General features: G+C 43.8%; 2 protein-coding genes across 10 annotated transcripts in view; one reads left to right on the plus strand and one right to left on the minus strand.

The window, feature by feature from the left end:
* The window catches only part of EVC2 (EvC ciliary complex subunit 2), an 80,271-nt gene extending 62,977 nt beyond the window's left edge, over nucleotides 1–17,294 (minus strand). For 7 of the 8 annotated variants that reach the window (XM_065659562.1, XM_065659534.1, XM_065659526.1 and 4 more), the window contains exons 1-4: nucleotides 16,907–17,294; nucleotides 14,235–14,289; nucleotides 6,896–7,056; nucleotides 4,721–4,786 (exon numbers count right to left, since the gene is read on the minus strand). In XM_065659562.1, the coding sequence (XP_065515634.1) occupies nucleotides 4,721–4,786; nucleotides 6,896–7,056; nucleotides 14,235–14,289; nucleotides 16,907–17,077 (453 nt within the window). In that variant the 5' untranslated portion in view covers nucleotides 17,078–17,294. The remainder of the gene's footprint in view (nucleotides 1–4,720; nucleotides 4,787–6,895; nucleotides 7,057–14,234; nucleotides 14,290–16,906) is intronic. The other variant, XM_065659570.1, reaches the window with a different exon arrangement.
* The window catches only part of EVC (EvC ciliary complex subunit 1), a 56,816-nt gene continuing 52,239 nt past the window's right edge, over nucleotides 16,552–21,128 (plus strand). Inside the window, exon 1 of one of the 2 annotated variants that reach the window (XM_065659590.1) lies at nucleotides 16,552–16,623. Coding sequence is in view for 1 of the 2 variants with exons in the window: in XM_065659581.1 (XP_065515653.1) it covers nucleotides 17,311–17,481 (171 nt within the window). In the remaining variant the exon portion in view is untranslated. Of the gene's footprint in view, nucleotides 16,624–16,907; nucleotides 17,482–21,128 lie in introns of those variants that run through there. The other variant, XM_065659581.1, reaches the window with a different exon arrangement.

A 21,128-nucleotide genomic window follows, 5' to 3' on the forward strand; every position in this document is an offset into this window, starting at 1 on the left:
TGTATTTGGGGCAGATTTTCTCTCTCCTGGTTTCTGACCTGGCATGATGCAGTCAATATGCTTTTGCCACTCTCCCGTGCAGTCACAAAGGCTTTAAACTCTAAAAAGCACAAACAACATGAAACAGGGAAAAAAGCCTCAAAGCCACATAAAGAAAATCCAAAGCCACATAAAGAAAATCCAAAGCCACAAAGCAGAGACCCTGGCCAATCACCAAAACAACACACCTTGAAAGATTCAAGGTTCAAACTGCACAAGTTGTTAGTACTACCTTATGCTCCACAGTAAGTGTGGATTGGCTTGTGCAGACAAACATGTATGCACCAGCAATAGAGAAAGCTGGGGAAAAATGAAGAAACAGAAAAACTTTTTCCTCCCTTCATTTTAGAATCATAGAATCATAGAATAGTTAGGGTTGGAAAGGACCTCAAGATCATCTAGTTCCAACCTCCCTGCCATGGGCAGGGACACCTCACACTAAAATATGCCACCCAAGGCTCTGCCCAACCTAGCCTTGAACACCAATAGGGATTGAAGATTCACAGCTTCCTTGGGCAACCCATTCCAGTGCCTCACCACCCTTACAGGAAAGAACTTCCTCCTTCTATCCAATCTAAACATCCCCTGTTTAAGTTTTAACCCGTTACCCCTTGTCCTATTCACTACAGTCCCTAAAGAATAGTCCATCCCCAGCATCCCTATAGGCCCCCTTCACATACTGGAATGCTGCTATGAGGTCTCCACGCAGCCTTCTCTTCTCCACGCTGAACAACTTCCTCAGCCTATCTTCATACGGGAGGTGCTCCAGTCCCCTGATCATCCTCGTGGCCCTCCTCTGGACTTGTTCCAGCAGTTCCATGTCCTTTTATGTTGAGGACACCAGAACTGCACTCCAAGTGAGGTCTCACAAGAGCAGAGGGGCAGGATCACCTCCTTCGACCTGCTGGTCACGCTCCTTTTGATGCAGCCCAGGATACGGTTGGCTTTCTGGGCTGCGAGCGCACATAGAAGCCGGCTCATGTTCATTTTCTCATTGACCAACACCCCCATGTCCTTCTCCACAGGGCTGCTCTGAATCTCTTTGCTCATCCTGTAGCTGTACCTAGGATTGTTCCGACCCAGGAGTAGGAGCTTGCACTTGGCATGGTTAAACTTCATGAGGTTGGCATCAGCCCACCTCACAAACGCGTCAAGGTCCCTCTGGATCGCATCCCTTCCCTCCAGCATATCAACCGGACCACACAGCTTGGTGTCATCGGCAAACTTGCTGAGGGCGCACTCAATCACACTGTCCATGTAACCGACAAAGATGCTGAACAATACCGGCCCCAACACCGATTCCTGAGGAACACCACTCCTTACTGGTCTCCAGCTGGACATTGAGCCATTGACCACAACTCTTTGTGTGCAGCCATCCAGCCAGTTCTTTATCCACTGAGTGGTCCATCCATCAAACTGATGTCTCTCCAATTCAGAGACAAGGATGTTGTGTGGGACAGTGTTGAACGCTTTGCACATGTCCAGGTAGATGACATCAACTGCTCTACCCTTGTCCATCAGTTCTGTAGCCCCGTCACAGAAGGCCACCAAATTGGTCAGGCAGGATTTCCCCTTAGTGAAGCCATGCTGGCTCTCACCAAGCACCTTGTTATTCTTCATGTGCCTTAGCATGCCTTCCAGGAGAATGTGCTCCAAGATTTTGCCAGGCACAGAGGTGAGACTGACTGGTCTGTAATTCCCTGGGTCTTCCATTTTCCCCTTCTTGAAAATGGGGGTTATATTTCCCTTTTTCCAGTCATCAGGAACTTCACCTGACTGCCATGATTTTTCAAATATGATGGCCAGTGGCTTAGCAACTTAATCTGCCAGCTCCTTCAGGACCCGTGGACAGATTTCATCAGGTCCCATGGACTTGTGTACATTCGGGTTCTTAAGATGGTCTCGAACCAGATCCTCTCCTACAGTGGGCACAAGGTCTTCATTCTCACAGTCCCTGCGTCTGCCTTCCAAGACTTGGGTGGTGCAGTCAGAGCATTTGACAGTGAAGACCGAGGCAAAGAAGTCATTCAGAACCTCAGTCTTCTCCAAATCCTGTGTAGCCAGCTCTCCTGATAGCTTCCGGAGGGGGCCTACATTTTCCCTAGTCTGTTTTTTATTCGCTACATACCTAAAGAATCCCTTCCTGTTATCCTTAACATCCCTAGCCAAGTTTAATTCTAACTGAGCCTTAGCTTTCCTAACCTGGTCCCTAGCTTCCCGGACAACATCCATGTACTCTTCCCAGGCTGCCTGTCCTTGCTTCCACCTTTTTTCCTCTTGAATTTTCCTTTGAATTTTTTTTTCCTCTCTTTTTTCCTTTGAATTTTTCTCAGCAGCTCCTTATCCATTCACAGAGGTCTCCTGGCCATCCTGCTGCACTTCCTTCTAGCTGGGATGCAATGCTCCTGAGCTTGTAGCAGGTGATTCTTTTATCACACCTTTCCCTTGCCTTTCTGCGAGATGAAGGCAAAAGAAATGAGGATTTCAGGGTCTCTTTCTGTGCTTCTAATTAGGCACAAATATATTCCTTTACATTTGGGAAGAAGGGATGTAAGCAGTAATTGAGATAAATTCCTACAATAAAATAGGCTGAGAAAGTTGCATGTGTATATTCATAGACAGGAGGGGGTATATGGCAGCGTTAGTCCTTTCCTTCCCCTAGGCAGAAGGTTTAATGCATGCTCCCACACACCATTCATTCTCTTTCTTCAACCAGTTTTGTACTTTCTCTTCAGTTTGTTTTATTTAATAAAGCTCTTAATTCAGTGACTAACCATAAGATCCCTTCAGAGGTATCCCAACCATACTGCCTATCTCCTACCACATGCAATGTGGGAATTATGTTGGGAGTAAGTTAGAACAAGTAGAAATGGGAAAGGACTAAAAAAAAAATGAAGCACCACAGAATCAAAGATAATCTGTAATGCAAGAATACTTAGAAGATTGAGACAGAAAATACGTAAATTTATTAAAAGCCAAATAGTCAGATTTAAAGATTTACTTCAGTTTTGTTCAGGATTATTGTCATTATGAAGTACTGTTGCAAAAAAGTTCATGTCATAATATGGAATGAAGCTCTTAAAGGAGTACATTTCTAGAAAGAAGGAAAGGACTGGGTGCTGGAAGCACAGGTAAAATTTCAATAAGGTTATTTCTGTGATGAGGTGTTGGAAAAATCCTGTCTCCAAGAGGTAAACATATGTCATCTCCATGCTCCAAGGAATCACTCGTGTTTGGAGAAGGAAAATGTGCAGAATATACTTTTTTCCATTTAAAACAGCTAAAGACCACCATATGGCCAGTCTTCTCTTAGCAGGAAAGCATCTGTTCAGATGAATTAGGACTGAACTAGATGACAAGGTAAGCAAAGGAACGTAAAATATGAACTACATTTAAATGTGGAAAACAATCATACACAATTGCACAGTTTTCTGTAATTCACACCCAGAGGTCTGCAAAATTATTTTCTGATAATCCTAGCATCTATAGCAGATTAACTTCGATGTTGTACAGCAGGATTTCACAATTTTTAATGAGCCTGTGTGAGGCTGTGCTATGAACAGCAGGAAAAACCCAACTTGTAACTATCGCAAACTCTTTGAGAGGCTCTGATATAAAAATTGGGAATATACAGTTGGAAAAACAGAAGGATCTGTGTTACTGTTTCTTATGTCTGAAATGCTGACTATTCAGCCTTATTAATTATGATATGCTGCCATTTCAATAAGAATATTACAGGTAATTAGTGCCAAGAGATCAGATGCATATTCATTCTTCTCTATGCAAATTATCTGGTGCAAGTTATTATATCACCTCTTCTGTCCCGGTTTCTGAAACTACCCTCATATGCAGCATTTAAGTACTGAATTCATGTTTTTCTTAAAATGGGATGTGCTTTCTCTCTCCAAGGGACAGGTAAGAAGAACTGTCTCTAAACAGAAAAATTCAGACTTGCTTCATTCGGTGTAAAAATCAACCTACTAATCAACAAAAACAGGGAAAAAAACAGAAAGGAGTAGTAACAGCCTAGGTAAATCTATCAACCTATGCCACATGAAGTAAAAATAAAACGGAAGGTTTAAAGTTTCCTTATATTAGGGAAGTCTTTGCTCCTCATAAGCATTTTACGCAATTCAAATTAAACCTTTTTTCATTATATATTGTGCAGTAGCTGTGTCCCGCTGAATATGCAGACTATGACATGTTGGTTCTTCAATGGATGTGTGATAGGATGGCCAAAGATACTACGGGCATCACAAGGCCTACTTCTTCAAAAGGAGTCTACAGGTGACACAGGTAGGGCACCCATGACTGAGCCAGGAGAATATCTCAGAAGGCTCATCTCATCCTCTGAAGAAGTTTGTCTCTATCTCTACCCAGCCTTGTGGTTGATTTCTAGAGTTCACTGATCTTTGTCCATTTATAATTTTACAGATTCACACTGAAGAATTTAGTTTTACGACAATCCAAAATCCCCTGAAGTCGAGAGGACATTTCACTGACTTCAGTTTTGAATCAACACTGCAAAACTGTGCCTTTTATAGAGGGTGCAACCATCTTAACATCAAAAAGGATGTTCTCCCAAATACTCAGCATTGGCACAATTCTGTTCCCACTTTTTAAAGGACATTAAGGTACAAACTTCCTACCAAATTAACAAGACAAACATAAGAAAACTTACCAAACCACATTTCTGAAGGGTTATTCCAAATCCAGAAGAAACTGACACATTGGACACATCTTTAGTCTGTGGAGGAAGGGGAAAAATCTACATAGTGTATGAAAATATCATAATTCACAAACTGCAGCACAAGTTAGAAAGGTAAATAATGAGATGAGAAAAAAATAGTGGTATTGTCTTCAAATTTAAGAGCTTTGTTATCTCACAGAATCACAGAATGGTTAGGGTTGGAAAGGACCTCAAGATCATCTAGTTCCAACCCCCCTGCCATGGGCAGGGACACTTCACACTAAACCATCCCACACAAGGCTTCATCCAACCTGGCCTTTAAACACCACTCACAACCTCCCTGGGCAACCGATTCCAGTGTCCCACAACACTAACAGGAAAGAATTTCCTCCTTATATCCAATCTAAACTTCCCCTGCCTAAGTTTTAACCCATTACCCCTTGTCCTGTCACTACAGGCCCTGACAAAGAGTCCCTCCCCAGCATCCCTATAGGCTCCCTTCAGGTACTGGAAGGCTGCTATGAGGTCTCCATGCAGCCTTCTCTTCTCCAGGCTGAAAAGCCCCAACTTCCTCAGCCTGTCTTCATACGGGAGGTGCTCCAGTCCCCTGATCATCCTCGTGGCCCTCCTCTGGACTTGTTCCAGCAATTCCACGTCCTTTTTATGTTGAGGACACCAGAACTGCACACAATACTCCAGGTGAGGTCTCACAAGAGCAGAGTAGAGGGGCAGGATCACCTCCTTCGACCTGCTGGTCACGCTCCTTTTGATGCAGCCCAGGATACGGTTGGCTTTCTGGGCTGCGAGCGCACACTGCCAGCTCATGTTCATTTTCTCATCGACCAGCACCCCCAAGTCCTTCTCTGCAGGGCCGCTCTGAATCTCTTCTTTGCCCAGTCTGTAGCTGTGCCTGGGATTGCTCCGACCCAGGTGTAGGACCCTGCACTTGTCATGGTTGAACTTCATAAGGTTGGCATCAGCCCACCTCACAAGCGCGTCAAGGTCCCTCTGGATGGCATTCCTTCCCTCCAGCGTATCAACCGGACCACACAGCTTGGTGTCATCGGCAAACTTGCTGAGGGCACACTCAATCACACTGTCCATGTCAGCGACAAAGATGTTAAACAAGACCGGTCCCAACACCGATCCCTGAGGGACACCACTCGTTACCAGTCTCCAGCCTGACATCGAGCCATTGACCACAACTCTTTGTGTGCAGCCATCCAGCCGGTTCTTTATCCACCGAGTGGTCCATCCATCAAACTGATATCTCTCTAATTTAGAGAGAAGGATGTCGTGTGGGACAGTGTCAAACGCTTTGCACAAGTCCAGGTAGATGACATCAACTGCTTTACCCTTATCCATTAATTCTGTAGCCCCATCATAGAAGGCCACCAAATTGGTCAGGCAGGATTTCCCCTTAGTGAAGCCATGCTGGCTGTCACCAGGCACCTTGTTGTTCTTCATGTTCCTTAGCATGCCTTCCAGGAGAATGTGCTCCAAGATTTTGCCAGGCACAGAGGTGAGACTGACTGGTCCGTAATTCCCTGGGTCTTCCATTTTCCCCTTCTTGAAAATGGGGGTTCTACTTCTGTTTTTCCAGTCGTCGGGAACTTCACCTGACTGCCATGATTTTTCAAATGTGATGGCCAGTGGCTTAGCAACTTCATTCGCCAGCTCCTTCAGGACCCACGGATGGATTCCATCAGGTCCCACGGACTTGTGTGCGTTCAGATTTTGAAGATGGTCTCGAACCAGATCCTCTCCTACAGTGGGCACAAGGTCTTCATTCTCACAGTCCCTGCATCTACTTTCTAAATTTGTATGAACTACTTATTCCCACAAGTAATTACTAGTATCTTAATTGATATATTCATCTTTGGCCATCACAATTCTCTAACAAAATATTCTCTGCATAAATTATCAGACTTTATAGATTCGACTCATTACTAAGTGTCTACCAGAATTTACACAGCAATCACGTAGCTTATCTGTCACAATAACTCTGGGCATCCCATGAGTTGGTGCTTCTAAAGCCATTTCAAGTGAACATAATCACCTGAGACAGAACTAGAAATGTACTAATTGGGCAGTAAATTCCCAGCTTGTGATATAATTGCTACTATCCTTAGAGATATTAAAAGTTGCAAACCATCTATTACTGACCTGGTGGAGGTTAACAGAAGACTCTCCTTTGAACAAAATCTTATTTGTCCATGAGGGTACCAATGCAAACAGCGAATGGCTCCACTGATTGTCTGAGGCTGCAGAGGTCAAGAACTGGTGAGGGGCTTCACTTTCTTGAGGGGCCAGAGGTAAGGGCATTGCTGCAAAGACAACAGTATGCATTACAGCTAAAGCTGGCTCCTGTGAGACAGACGCTGGGTGCAGAGTCCAGGCATGGATGGGGCTTGTGGTACCTGGTACTCTGTGTGCACACAGCAACTAGCATGTTCTCCCTCAAAGCACTTAAAATCAATACATATAACACAGATATGAGGCCATACAGGAAACAGAGATGGGATTTGCCCCCCAAAACCTGGCAGGAGTTTAAACAAAACTGTTTCCTACCTAGGGAACACGCACATACCCCACAGAAAAGTTACTGACATTTAAATGTAAAGTGTCTAATTCATAAATTAAGGGTTACAGCCTTAAATCAACTGTTAGTATTTTCAACACAAAGAAATTTTCAGCAAAGCATAAATAATTGAAGCACTTACAGTGTGAGAGGCCTCAGTGTTAAGGGAGCTCTGCTTCAAAGATACCATCTGCCAATTAACCATTAACTGTGTCAATATTCAGAACAAAAATATTTCTCAGTTGAATAAGGGTCTCAGTTACATTTCAGCTGAGTTGGAGAGCCAAAAAAGCAAATGCTCCCCAATTTAGTAACTACTAATATAAATGCTGTTTATACTGTTTTATTTTCATGAACTATTAGTCCATGATATCACACAAAATTACAAGAACTGTTTTGAAATCATATCACTTTCATCTACTAAAGTAAAAGCACCTATGACATTAATAAAACAAGCTTATATTAAAATCTGTGATTTAATATACTAAATTGTCAAAAGGTAAGGCTGCTGAATGAAGAGAAAAAAATGTAATGAAAATTTCAAAATTATATTTGGCTGCCTATGTTTAAAAGAGATTTTTTTCAATCTTTGCATTATAGTTCTCATTTATTACTTATTTTTAAGTCCCATATTTTAATCATTAGCAATATCTGTATGAAGAAAACCTCATTCTTGGCAAAATGACATTTTTCTATGAAGCTTTCATTTTTAAAACCTATTATATGTTCATGAAATATAAAAAGCTGAAGATACTAAAATCTCATTAATTTGAGAAGCAGCATATTTTTGAAAAGACACTGCTCTGTTGGAAAACCAGTACAGAGAAATTCTGTTACCGGTAAACAGGAAAGACATGCAAAGAGCATTCAGAATTGGATCCTTAAAATGAGGTCCTATAAGGGGCCTTGAAATATTTATGCACATGAATGATGAGAAGATTTCTGTTAACATGAATGAGATGCAGTCCTGCTGCTTATAGCACCCAGATGCAGTGTGCACCTTGGGGAGCTTCACTGTCACCCCATGCTGGAATAGCATGCTTTTATTTGGGAGGCAGTGGTTTATATTGGACAAAGTTGTGGATATATGGACCAGGAAAAGCTAGTTGTTTATATTTTGCGATCAACTTTAATTTACTTATTTAAGTTTTACTGAAATACTTAAACCACTGCTAAGCAATGAAACAGACACAGACTAATTCAGGGACTGTAAAAATAACAGGATAAACTTGTTGGGAACAATAATATATCTAGTTACAACACCAAATGTCTGCATATCTTTGGGGTTGGAATTCTTTCAGGGTAGTCATGCACAGCATATTTCTGTTTCAAGACAAACAACAGCCCGAATCACTCATTATGATATCAGTTCTGAACTGTAAGTGCTGCACAGTAAGTCAGCCCACCTGGCCACGCACTCCCCAGCAGATCCAAGTATCATTCCATATCCCACCTCCACTAGCTCTAAACCTATGTTGTGGCTACTGAAGAAAGCCTCTTCACAGTTCTATATACATATATCCAAACACTGAAAAAGATTAATTTTATATTTGCTGTATCTCTCGTACATTAATGCAATTACCACCCCATTCCTATGTAGATGGAACACCAATTCTCCTTTTTTTTCTTGACAGACTATTGGAGATGCGCATTCACTTACAGCAAAGAGAAACGCTGACTGAGGACATGGAGCTTCTTTGTGGGGCTTCATAAGAGTTTCAGCTTACAATGGCAAAATGTATGGGCTGCATTGAGCAACTGCTGCCTTTAAAGTACCTCTTGTTCAGCTGACCATTTCCTTCTGTATTTTGGATGAGGGAAGTCAGTCAACAAGAAGGGGATAACTGCTTCATAAAATATCTTTTGTTCTTGTGCTCTGTGCAGCATGACATCTCCATCAGCAAATCCTGATACTCCCCTTCGGAGAGCATCAGGTCCACAGTCTGTTTTCAAGTTATGCTTTGTCATCCCTTACAATCCCAACATACATGCTCAGCTCCCAGCAGAAGTCTCCAGGCATGTTATTTGACTGCTCCACCACTGGTAATTGGAGGTTGGGGATTTTGCAGGTTCCTGACATTATGTTAAACAGCCCCAACATTGTCAATGATTACAAGGATAGTTCTGCAAATTTACTCGTATCTTCCCAGAACTTAGTGGAAGGTTTTGCTTAAATAGATTCAATCAGTGTGACGCATGTCTATATAGCAACATGTGCCTTCCTCCAGACTTTTTTTAATCCTTTTCATTAATTTTTAATGATATAGACCGTTTTATAATATCCCGGTTTCCCTTGACAGTAAAGTAGCACTCTTCTATCTCATTATGTTTTGTAGTATTTACTGTTAGTTAAGCAACTTTTTCCTGATCCACATATATTTAACCGTCACTATAGCTGTCACTAAAACATTATAAAGCTCATGGCCACTGACCTACAAGAACATCACTGCTTTTCCACATAACTTGCTGTATACCCTTAACATCAAGACAACATAACTGTATTTATACATTCAGCTGCTTCTCTTTTCAGATTAAAGTCCTAGATGGATTGTAGATGGCTGATGATTGCTTGAAAAGCCAGATACTGAATATCTGAGAAAGGATGGTACAGGCATAACACATTCTGCAGTTTTCACACATAATGAAACTGCTTGGGGGTTTTTCTTTAACAAGTAGATTCATCTGAGGTCAGAACATACTAATACTTGACTCCTTGATTTTCACTAACAAGCACTGAGTTTTCTTTTGGATACCCTGCTGCTCAGAAGTGCAAGTGCACCATTGTCAGCGCACCCTCAGAGGTGCATCCCAATGCTGATGCTGACTCTGCAGTCTCCTTGTTCCTTCCACTCTCTTTTCTTCTCAAAGCTTCAATCTTTGTTATTTTTCTGGCTGTTTTCAGAAACGCCATTATCAGAGCTGCATGGTCTTCAATTCCATTAGTTTCTAAACAGAAACTATTCCCACTCCTTTTCAAAAGGGAAACTTTGCAAAGGAGGGGAACAGTTTGAAGCTTTACACACAGCCTCAACAGCCCCACCTCAGCTGGGCTTGCCAGGCTGCCACCAGGCACTCCTGGAGTACAACACCCCGGGACAAAACATTTCCCAGTGGGCAAACCAGCAGAGCATGAGGTTTAACCTGTGGCTTGCCTGCAAACATCTCCAAAGATGCTGAGTGAAAACAGTTCAAAGAAAGGCAGCACCTTCACTTTCTTTTGAGATGTGAGACAATATCACCATCTATAAGATGAAATTTGCTTTGTTTTCCTTAATTAAACATTCCACATTTTTATAATGTTATTACTGAGTTGTTAAATATGTCATCTTTTAATTAGCATGTTACTACAATGTTTTCCCATGATTTAATCCTCCATAAACCAAATATAAACAGATACGCCAAAACCCTGTCTTAAACTGCATATTCCTACCTAATTGTCAGGGCTGGTAGGTCAACTAAGTATTGAATTACAAAATGAAAACATGAAAATAGGTATTAATGTAGCTGAAACAGCTGGAAGATTAGCATTACTCATATTACTATAGCATTCACTCAGTCCCACATATGCACAGTGCTACTACAATACGAATGACAAATGCACAGTTGATCAGAACAGTCCCTGCCATTTAATGCTGTTCAAGTTTCTTTGTTGTCTCCCAGGCAGAGAATTTTATGCACAATTGCCTTAGGTGGTGAACTTTTGTTCTTTTGGAACTCCAACAGCCATATACAAGGCACATGCAATACACTTAGGAAGGAGAGCTACCCACTCCCAGCCCTAGCTGAATTCACTCAGCTGAATTCACTGAATTCAGGGCATGCAAATACAGAGAGGATCTGACCTGGCATAAAATGCAACTACTACGTGTAGACTGTGGCAGCAGTGGGTCTGTGTTGCTATGGCCTGGGGGTGGAAGGATGGGTAACTTTATAAACAAAAGCAACTGTCCTATTTTTGTGATCAGCATACTGTCCTTTGCTAAGAAACTAGTTTTGTGTAACAACAGAGACCTTCAGCGCTAATGCACAAGCCTTTACCACTGGACTAAACAGGCTGAGTCCTGAACATGGCAGCAGCACAGACGGACTGCCATTCCAAGGGCAGGTATAACACTATAGTGCCTTACTTGTCCTTCATAGAAGCTCAGGGGAAAGTTATTCTTAGCCATAGCAATTGAGCAGGATGACACAAAATTAAAATAGTCTTACTACAAGGTTTGCAGCAAAGACTTCAATATGTCCTTAAGGCTTCCCTATCTTTATAGCACATCCTTACCTGCCAGACTATAGTAGGAAAGTGAAGACTGACAACTTTGTGAAATGTCAAGTTCAGAATTAAAAATTACCTGACACTGTGACCTAATTCTTAAATTTCAAGGGCTGCATATTTCATGTCCCACATCTGCAGTCTGATTTGCTTTACCCTAGAATTTATCAGAAAAGCTTTGAATAATCTTGCTTTATTTCAGGGGGAAGAAAAGAGTTAAATACACTTGCTTACTATTAATTTTCTTTGTTGTTGTTCTGTATTATTCCCTGGCCTGTAAACCATCCAGGATACACAATCCAATTTGAAGTCCTTTCAATTACACACAACAATGAGCAGGCAAAGGTAGCAATTTACTATATTTCAGTTCTGAATGTTGCCATTAGCTTTTCTTGTTACAAAGTCAAAGAAACTATGGGCATTGGCAAGACAAACCAGATCTTTCCAGGCCTGTTTTGAGTATGTCAGAGCAGATTCAAACATAACTCTCAAAAAATCTATTGTGTTCCCCAATCACGGGGCTATTCTGGGATTGGTTTTTGTCATCTTATCCAGAAATAAATCAAAAAAGCTTCAAACAAACCATTTCACTTCAACACACTGCCATTTTCAATGACAAAGGTTTTATGCAGAAGTTCTGATCTTGCTGCTTTCATTGAGAACATCTCCAGTAAGACCTAAAGAGTCTAGTATGCCGATTAAGCAAACCAGTAAAAAATAAGCTTCAAATATGTTAAAAATTCCGGTTTATTAGAATGGGACACTTCTCAGTTATAAAATCAAGCATACAATTCAGTGCTTGCAGCAGCCCCTCGTTTAACACGTGAATTTACCTACTAACAAAATGGCAGAATTTCCTAGAATCATTTAGCTTGGAAAAGATCCTTAAGATCATGAAGTCCAACCTAACACTGCCAAGTCCACTTCTAAACCATGTCCCTAAGGGCCTCATCTACACATCTTTTTAATACCTCCAGGGATGGTGACTCCACCACTTCCCTGGGCAGCCTGTTCCAGCACTTGATAACCATTTAAGTGAAGAATTTTTCCTAATATCCAATCCAAACCTCCCCTAGCACAGATTGAGGCTGTGTCCTCTTGTCCTATCACTTGTTACCTGGGAGCAGAGACCAACCCCCATCTCACTACAACCTCCTTTCAGGTAGTTGCAGAGAGTGATGTCTTCCCTGAACCTCCTTTTCTCTAGGCTGAACAATTCCAATTCCCTTAGCTGCTCCTCATAATACTTGTGCTCCAGACCCTTCACAAGCTTCATTGCTCTTCTTTGGACATGCTCCAGCACCTTCATGTCTTTCTTGTTGTGAGGGGCCCAAAACTGAATACAGTATTTGAGGTGTAGCCTCATGAGTGCAGAGTTCAAAGGGATGATCACCTCCTTAGTTCTGCTGGTCACACCATTTTCAAGCACTAACAGAGAAGATACTGCGTGTCCAATCACCCCACTTCTTTAGCACCATGAAGGTTCTTCTGAACTACAAAACTGCATGTGTTTACTCTCAAATGATGGTACATTAATAATCTGCAACCACTCAGAAAGCAAGACGTAAGCAGCAAAGATGACACTGAATAAATACAGGGAAAAAAAAACAAAAACAAGGAAGCTCAGCAAATCTGAATTATTTGCTCTCATATTTAAATTAATAAATTAATTTTTCAATTAGCCATGGCACCAGGCAAAGAAATTAGAGGCATCTCATCAGACGACTGCATCAGAGCGTGTAATTTCTTGGCAAATGCGTATCAAGAAATCACCTCTTGGGGAACCACAGCCATAGGGGGGTTATTTCAGACACTGCATTGCCTCCTGTTAATGCACTGTATGAGGATATCATAATCTTTCAGGGTATTCATCTCCACTATGCTTGGGTGAAGTAGCACAATATTTATTATACACATATAAAGAAAATAAAGACCAGAGACTCAGAGAAACTGTGATTCGTTCAAATGTACACAAAGAGCCTGTTTCAGTCAGCCCCCAGACACAGCTCCTCCAGGCTAAAAGTACTTTTCTAAGTATCCTACCCCTATCAGATCAGGCAACTACCACTTCCTTGGAGCATCTGAAATCAGTGACAAGTATACTTGGCACCCACTGTGAATAGTATTCCAGCAACAATTCCAGACACCCTACATCTGTAAGTCTTCAACAACTTGGTCCTGGACAAAGCATACGAGTTACTGTAATTGCAGAGGTCTTTGAAAATGCCTTCAAGAGCAGGTATTGCAACAGCGCTAGTAAATGCATAGAGGTTAAGATAGCTTCTGAAAAGGAACAATACCTTGATCAGCTTTAAACAATATGTTTTTTTCATAACATTGGGAACACTGGTCATCAAGGGGTACTCCCCTATGTCATTATGTTTACTGAGGAAAAAGGGCTGTTCCTGAAAGACTCAGAGCAGGGTGTGAGCTAAGGTCTTCTCACAGGGTCTTTATTACAGATGAGCTGTGTAGGGAGCCTAGTGCACTCTTATTCCTAACTTCCATGCAAATACTCAACTGTGACCCAGGATTAAGAGTCCCACTGATGAAAGCAGACCACCAGGGCACAACTCCAGTCCCCTGCCCACACCCATACCCATGCCTTCCGAGTCCCAGGACTCCCACAGTGCTGAAAAGAGAAAACAATTACATACCTGTCATTCCCAGACATCCCATCTCTTTTTGAAGCCAAAGATTATCTTTAATTACCTAAAGTTAATACAGAAGAGAACAATTATAAGAAAAAAAAAAGAATTGTTTTGATAAATGTCTGATATTGAACTCTTACACTGAATTTATGCATCACTATTAGACAGAACCTTACTCCACAAAGCCTTGAGTTTCACAAAATTAACTACAAGAGAGATACAGCATGGCTCTAGAGGTCTCACACAGCTTGTTAAGCAGTCTAAGGCTCAGCTGTCTCCCACTATGGCTATGCACACTGGGGGCTCAAACCGTACTTACACTTCTTATTATCAGGCCGAGCAGAAGAGTTTGCTCTTACTTTGTACTTGTAAAATAACCTTTTCAAAGGCAGATCTGAGGACAGGAAAATGCCATCACTTGCAGTCAGCAGGAATGTGTCCATCACAAGTCTACTGATGTTATGCTCATTTTTCCTTTGGAGTATTACACAGAGCCTTTCAAAAATACAATGGGCTAAAAACTGCAGCTTATGAGGCAATATGTGATAGCCTCCTGCCTGTGCACAGACCACAGAGATTGCTACAGAAATCACAGCTTTAAAACATCAGTAGGAGAAACCTGTGTTTTTAAGCATTGTTAATGCCCAGTGTTTTGATCAAGAGCTAGTAGTCATGCAAGCAAGTTTTCATTTAACAAAAATACTTCCTTGCAGGAAATAATACACAGGAATGTCAGCTGATTAACAGCAATCTTGTAAGTTCGCTGAATGACATGACCTGCACTCGCTGTTTCTGTTTGCTCCCAAGCACTACATGTGAGTAATGTTAAGTACTGACTTATGTCAACACCACTGTTACAGTACAGCAAATTAGGGGCAAATTTCTTCTTTGCCTGCTTGGGGAAGGGAAGCCATCACTCTGATTACTGCTAGAGCTATATGTTTAGTTAACCTTATGTGAAAATAGTTCTCACTTAAGAGAGGGGACTTTGCCTCAAAATAACAGAAAATGCAAGACATCTCACAAATTTGGATGCACCAGCAGCCCCAGGTTTTGAGCACTCTGGAATACAAGTACCTGGGGATTTGAGACAGCTCTTGCGGAGGAGAAACGAAGGACAGAGAAATGAACACAGGTGGGAACATGCAGCACACCCTGAGCGGCCACAAGACACAGCTCTGGGAGACCCCAGGGACTATTTCCAAATACCTAGCTGTATGCCGAAGTTCTCCAATGCTATTATAAATTTCTTCTCATTAGTTAAACAATCTGTATGACCCTGAATTTTGAGTAGTTGAGCACCTCAAGAACACAGAAAGAACAGGAAACTCAGTGGCAAACTTGCACAAAAAATTGGCTATTGGATACATATACATACATACATATTTCCATTTATAATATGGATATACAGCGATAGAAATCATGTGTTAAAAGGCAATTCAGCTTTGCCAGGTATTTCTAGAGCAGTCTAGAGCCCTAGCTCCATTAAGAAAATGAGTATTAGTACACTAAATGGATGTCATGACACAAGTTTAAAACACTGGAAAATATAAAGCACCACTGGTCTATTATGTTAAATGTTGAAATAAATCTTGTTTATAAATACTAATCCCAAATATTACTCTCATGCACCTCAACATATATATGAATGTGAATATTAAGCATCAACAGACCCTTTGTAAATGAGCCTGTAACAAGAGAGTGGTCTAAGCATGCATAAAGGCTTACAGAAAACATGAACTGCTATCTAACAAGCTTTACTTCTTACTTCCTAGGTTATCAGTCTACAAATGGCTCCTGACAGAGTCCAGGCATTCATTTACCTGTGGTTTTACCACTGCTCATGCACAAGACTTAGTGTGTTCATGTATCCATGTCCGTCAACTAGAAATGGCATTAGAGCATTCCTTGGTTTTTTGTTCTGCCTTATCAGACACTCAGTTCTTAGTAGTCTGCACTGCAAAATATTGTCAGGATACTCAGCACAATTCTTCAACTCTGCTTCAGTGTATCTGTAATAGCAGAGGGCATTACAAGGGGCTCTGCATTGGCAAGTAGAGCCAATTCCACAGGCCGGCACTCATGCCATGCTACAAAAGTAGTTATTTTGGTGCAGTAATATTGCCAGCAGACAATTTAAATGCAGTTTTACATCCATTTGTTTTTCTGGTGGAAGGATCTGTTTGGTGGAAAGGTGGTTTGTTTGGGGTTGGTTTGTTTTGGTTGGTTTTGTTCTGGGTTTTTTTTCACTTTCCTGCAAATCTATTTCCTGCTGATAAGACTTTTTGCAACCACACCACAAACTACTGATTGTGACTCCCTCCATTCCCCACCGCGTTGGTCAGAAGAAACGGTGTTGACACATTCTGAGGCGGCTTGACAGATACCTAGCTAGGTAAGGAGAAAGGATGAAAACCAAAAGCCGTATTTTAAACGGCTGGTGGCACTCCTTCCAGCGGGCTGGGGTCAGTGGGTAGAGGTGCCGTGACTAGGTAAGGAGGCGAGGCCATTGCCAGCATGCGGCACATTACGGCGTCTACGGCTCTGCCACACACCGCTCCCCCTGCGCCCTCAGCCCGGGCCTCTCCTCCGCCCGCCACCATCCGCCCTGGGCCCGCGGATCCGCCCCGCTGAGGGCTGACCCGCCACCGCGCAGCGCGCCGCGGCCACCGCCTTACCACAGCCGCCGTCTGACCGCAGGGGTCCCGGGGCGGACCCGGCGCCCAGGCCCCTTCCGCGGGGCTCGGCGAGGCCTGGGCGCGCTCGGTGGCCGCTGCGAGGGGCTGGGCGGGCACGGAGGGCCCCACGGGGAGCACCGCCAGCAGCAGGCTGGCCAGCAGACCCCGCATGGCGGCGGGCGGCTCCTCCGCAGGCGGGTAGGGCGCTCCAGCGCTTTGCAGCCGCTGCCCCCGAGGCAGGCCGGGCCTCAGCCTCCGCAATCACCCGCCATCGGTCTCCTCCCACCGCGGCGAGGACGGGGGGCGGGCGGCGGAGGGGCCCCAAGCAGCAGGACCTCCCTCTGCTGTCGTCGGGTCGGGCCGGGCCGGGCCGGGCCGGGCCGGGCGGGGCCGGGCGCGGCCCGATGGCGGCGGAGCAGGGCTGCCTACGAGCGGTGGGGCTGCAGTTCTGGGCTCACTCGCTACAGACGCTCTCCGCCCTGCTGGCCCCCGCCGTCCTGCTGGGGCTGTTGCTGGGCGCCACCGCTGCCGCCCTGCTCTGCCGCTACGCGCTTGGGCAGCGCCGGCGGAGAGAGGTACGCGGGGCCGGCGGGCGGTGGGCTTGCAGCCGTTCCACGCCGCTGCCCTCCGCCGCGGGGAGGCTCGACCTGTACCAGGGTGAACAGCTCGGAGGGGTCTGGTTTGTGAGGGGCGACGACCCCTCCGCATTTTTGCCGAGGCCCGGGGGTAGTGCCGGCTCGGCCCCTCCCGCCGCTCGGGACAGCCGGGGCTGGGCCGCAGGTCCCGGGGAGCCCTGGGGCGCTGGGCGAGCGGCGCGGCCGGGTCAGGCCTCCAGAGCGGGGTTGGGGTGAGGTCGGCAGTACCTCATTCCTGGCCTGGCAGCTCTGCTGGGGAGGGTGTCACTACTTTCTTAATCAATTTACGGGAGCAAACGGGCTAACTCAAAAGAGAGGCTGGTGAAGTATTTGTGTTCTCAATGTTGCCTTACTGGCCTGTATCTTTAACATGGGTGGCCCACTAACCGCCTCTCTAATAATTTCTTGTACGAGGCCGAGCTGCTGTGTGGGGATAATGGAAGATGTGCCTAGCTTGTAGAAACTTGGTGAGATAACTGAAAATAACCATAAATTTCCGGCCTAAGCCAGTAAGAACAATCTGATTTCCAAAGCAGTTTACAAACTTGTCCGAAGTTCCTTTTACAGACATCACAAGCAGAGAATTAGTACTAGCCCACAGCAGTACCTTTGCACTGAGGGTACACACGTACATACCTGAGAGATAAAAGAGGCAGAACACATCTGACAGTACTAACAGGGTTTTTAAAGCGTCTGGTTTTGTTAATAACATACCTGCCTTGGTGTTTTAAGGACTGTGGTGCATAGTTCGTATCTCTTTATTACAAGAATTGAGTGTTTGAACTTTAGGATTGCAGTGGCAGCACATACTTGCAGAACACTACCAGGCAGATACATTTTCTGAGAATTATTATTGACTTCTGCTTCTTTCCCCCATCGCATTTAGTCCCAGGTCATGCTACTATATCATTGGCTGGATGTAGTAGCAGTGGTTGGCACTGGTGCAGCTGGGAAATTTGGAGCCTTGTGGAACGTTCTGCCAGCCTGCGGTGGGGTGTCCGGTTTGACTTGAGTTTTAACCACATTTATTTTTTAGCTGTAACAGCTCTGCTGCGTGTGCATATCTGCTAGTGTTGATCGTCATTAAACGTGACATAAGAGAAAAATCCTTTTGCTCCCAACTGCTTTTAAGTAGGAGGTTTGAAACTCTGTTTGAAGCCATGATTTAGCCTAGTAATGGAGGCACTTCAAATGCTGGATCAATGCACCCTGTCCGAGTGCAAGCCTGTCTGATTCAATTGCTCAGCTTCCCTGCCTTAATAGGTGGTATCTTTATTGTACTGCCACTACCAACTCAAATATAGCTATGTGCAATTTTACCCTTTATGTCATTTATGTCAATAGGGAATAGAAACTGACAGTTCTCTCTGGCCCAGATCTTCAGATGGATTTAGGTACTTAAATGCCATAAAATCAATGCCGCAGCTGGGAAAGAGTTGTTTATTTTGAAAGAAAAATAAACTGCTGGCTGGGGCACATGGAGCAGTGGACAGGTTGTATCCCATAGATCTGATTTCCTGAATCCAGCAGTGCTCCCACAGGCTGTCTGTGCCTGTTTCTTCTTCGTAGTGTCTGCCTCACCAATGGGGCAAGTGCGTTGTATGTATAGCAAGTACTGAACTTCACATATTACAGCCTTCTGTATCCATAGTAAAAGCAGAGATAACTAAGTATGCCATGTACCTTCCCAGGCAGCTGAGTTGTCCTTGCAGTAGGAGCAGGGCAAGTACCTGGATCTGAAGCAGCCATATGTACTGTGATAAAGTACCAGCATTTGTCACTCAGCTCCAATTAATAACTATTCTATCAGTCTCAGCCTGAATCTGTGGGACTTAGATGCTTGCAGGTAAGTGCCTTACTGGTTTGTTCATCTGTGCATAGGATGTACTGGGATAGTTTTAAGAAGAAACTTCAGACTGCATAGTGTACGGCAATACATTTCTATCAATATTCTCCTGTTAGAGTATGGCATTGCCTGAAGGCTCTTTGTAGTAGATTAGCTTGCAAATGCTTGTTGCAGTAATTACAATTAGACTTATTTTTGTTCAGTTTCTTAATGCTCAGTAGCACTTCAGCTGCAAAAATAACAGAGGACAAAAACGGAGAGGAAGGCGATGAGATGAGAAATGTTAAAAGAAAGAAGTTAATCCTGGAAAAATTCAAATATTTTTTAAATTATAGTGTTGGAGATAAAAGAGTGAAAATGAATACTAAATGAATATGAACTGTTGGAGAAACAGGCTGAGAAAAGCAAACTCTTCTTTTGGAGTGGCGGTAGTGTGAGATACAATGAGGAGGGCCACGAGGATGATCAGGGGACTGGAGCACCTCCCGTATGAAGATAGGCTGAGAAAGTTGGGGATGTTCAGCCTGGAGAAGAGAAGGCTGTGTGGAAACCTCATAGCAGCCTTCCAGTATCTGAAGGGGCCTATAAGGATGCTGGGGAGGGACTGTTCATTTGGGACTGTAGTGATAGGACAAGGGGTAACAGGTTAAAACTTCAACAGGAAGTTTAGATCGGGTATAAGGAAGAAATTCTTTCCTGTAAGGGTGGTGAGGCACTGGAATGAGTTGCTCAGGGAAGTTGTGAATGCTCCATCCCTGGTGGTGTTCAAGGCCAGGGTGGACAGAGCCTTGGGTTACATGGTTTAGTGTGAGGTATCCCTCACATGTCCCTGCCCACAGCAGGGGAGGTGGAACGTGATGATCTTAAGGCCCTTTCCAACCCTAACTGTTCTATGATGAACTCAACACGGCTACTTCCACAAGTCCTGATCTCTTAACCTAGATTTGGTGCACTTCTGGTTTGAGAAAAATGAGTGACAAGATTGCTGGGGGAGACTTGTAGCTGTTCTTTTGTCATAAGTAGATTTTTAGTAACCGGCATCTGCATTTCAGCATGTTGTAGAGGCTAACTCAAGAATATGATCTGTATTATTGAGAATCTAAGTTCCAAGAGTGTCCTGGGTTTAGCAGTAGCAGTCAGTTTTATTCCTTCTTAGTAGCTGGTGCAGCTCTGTGTTTTGACTTTCAGCCTGGGTGGAGAGCTGATAACACCAATGTTTTTAGTTCTTGCTCAGTAATGTGTAGTCTGACCGAGGACTTTCTGAGTCTCGTGCTCGGCCAGGGAGGAGGGGAGGCCAGGAGGAAGCAGAGACAGGACACCTGACCCAAGCTAGCCAAAAAGGTATTCCATACCACAGCACATCATGCCCAGGGAGGTAACTGGGAGTTACCCAGAAAGGCACAGGCTCTCTTCGGGGGGGGGGGGTCGAACTTGTTCGGTGGTGGTATTGTATTCTCTTCCCTTGTTATTTTCTCTTTATCATTATTATCATTGGTGGTAGCAGTAGTGATTTGTGTTATACCTTAGTTACTGGGCTGTTCTTATCTCAGCCCGTGGGAGTTACATTCTCTCAATTCTCCTCCCCATCCCTCCTGGAAAGGGGAAGGGGCGGGGGCGGGGGAAGGAAAGAAAGAGGGAGAAAAAAGCAGGGGGAGTAAGTGAACAAGCTGTGTGGCTCGGTTTGATCCACGACAAAGAGGTGTAGTTAAGGTTGTGGACCTCTCTATATTCTGAGAAAATG

Source organism: Lathamus discolor, chromosome 1 (genome assembly GCF_037157495.1).
Source record: "Lathamus discolor isolate bLatDis1 chromosome 1, bLatDis1.hap1, whole genome shotgun sequence".
Lineage (NCBI taxonomy): Eukaryota > Metazoa > Chordata > Aves > Psittaciformes > Psittacidae > Lathamus > Lathamus discolor.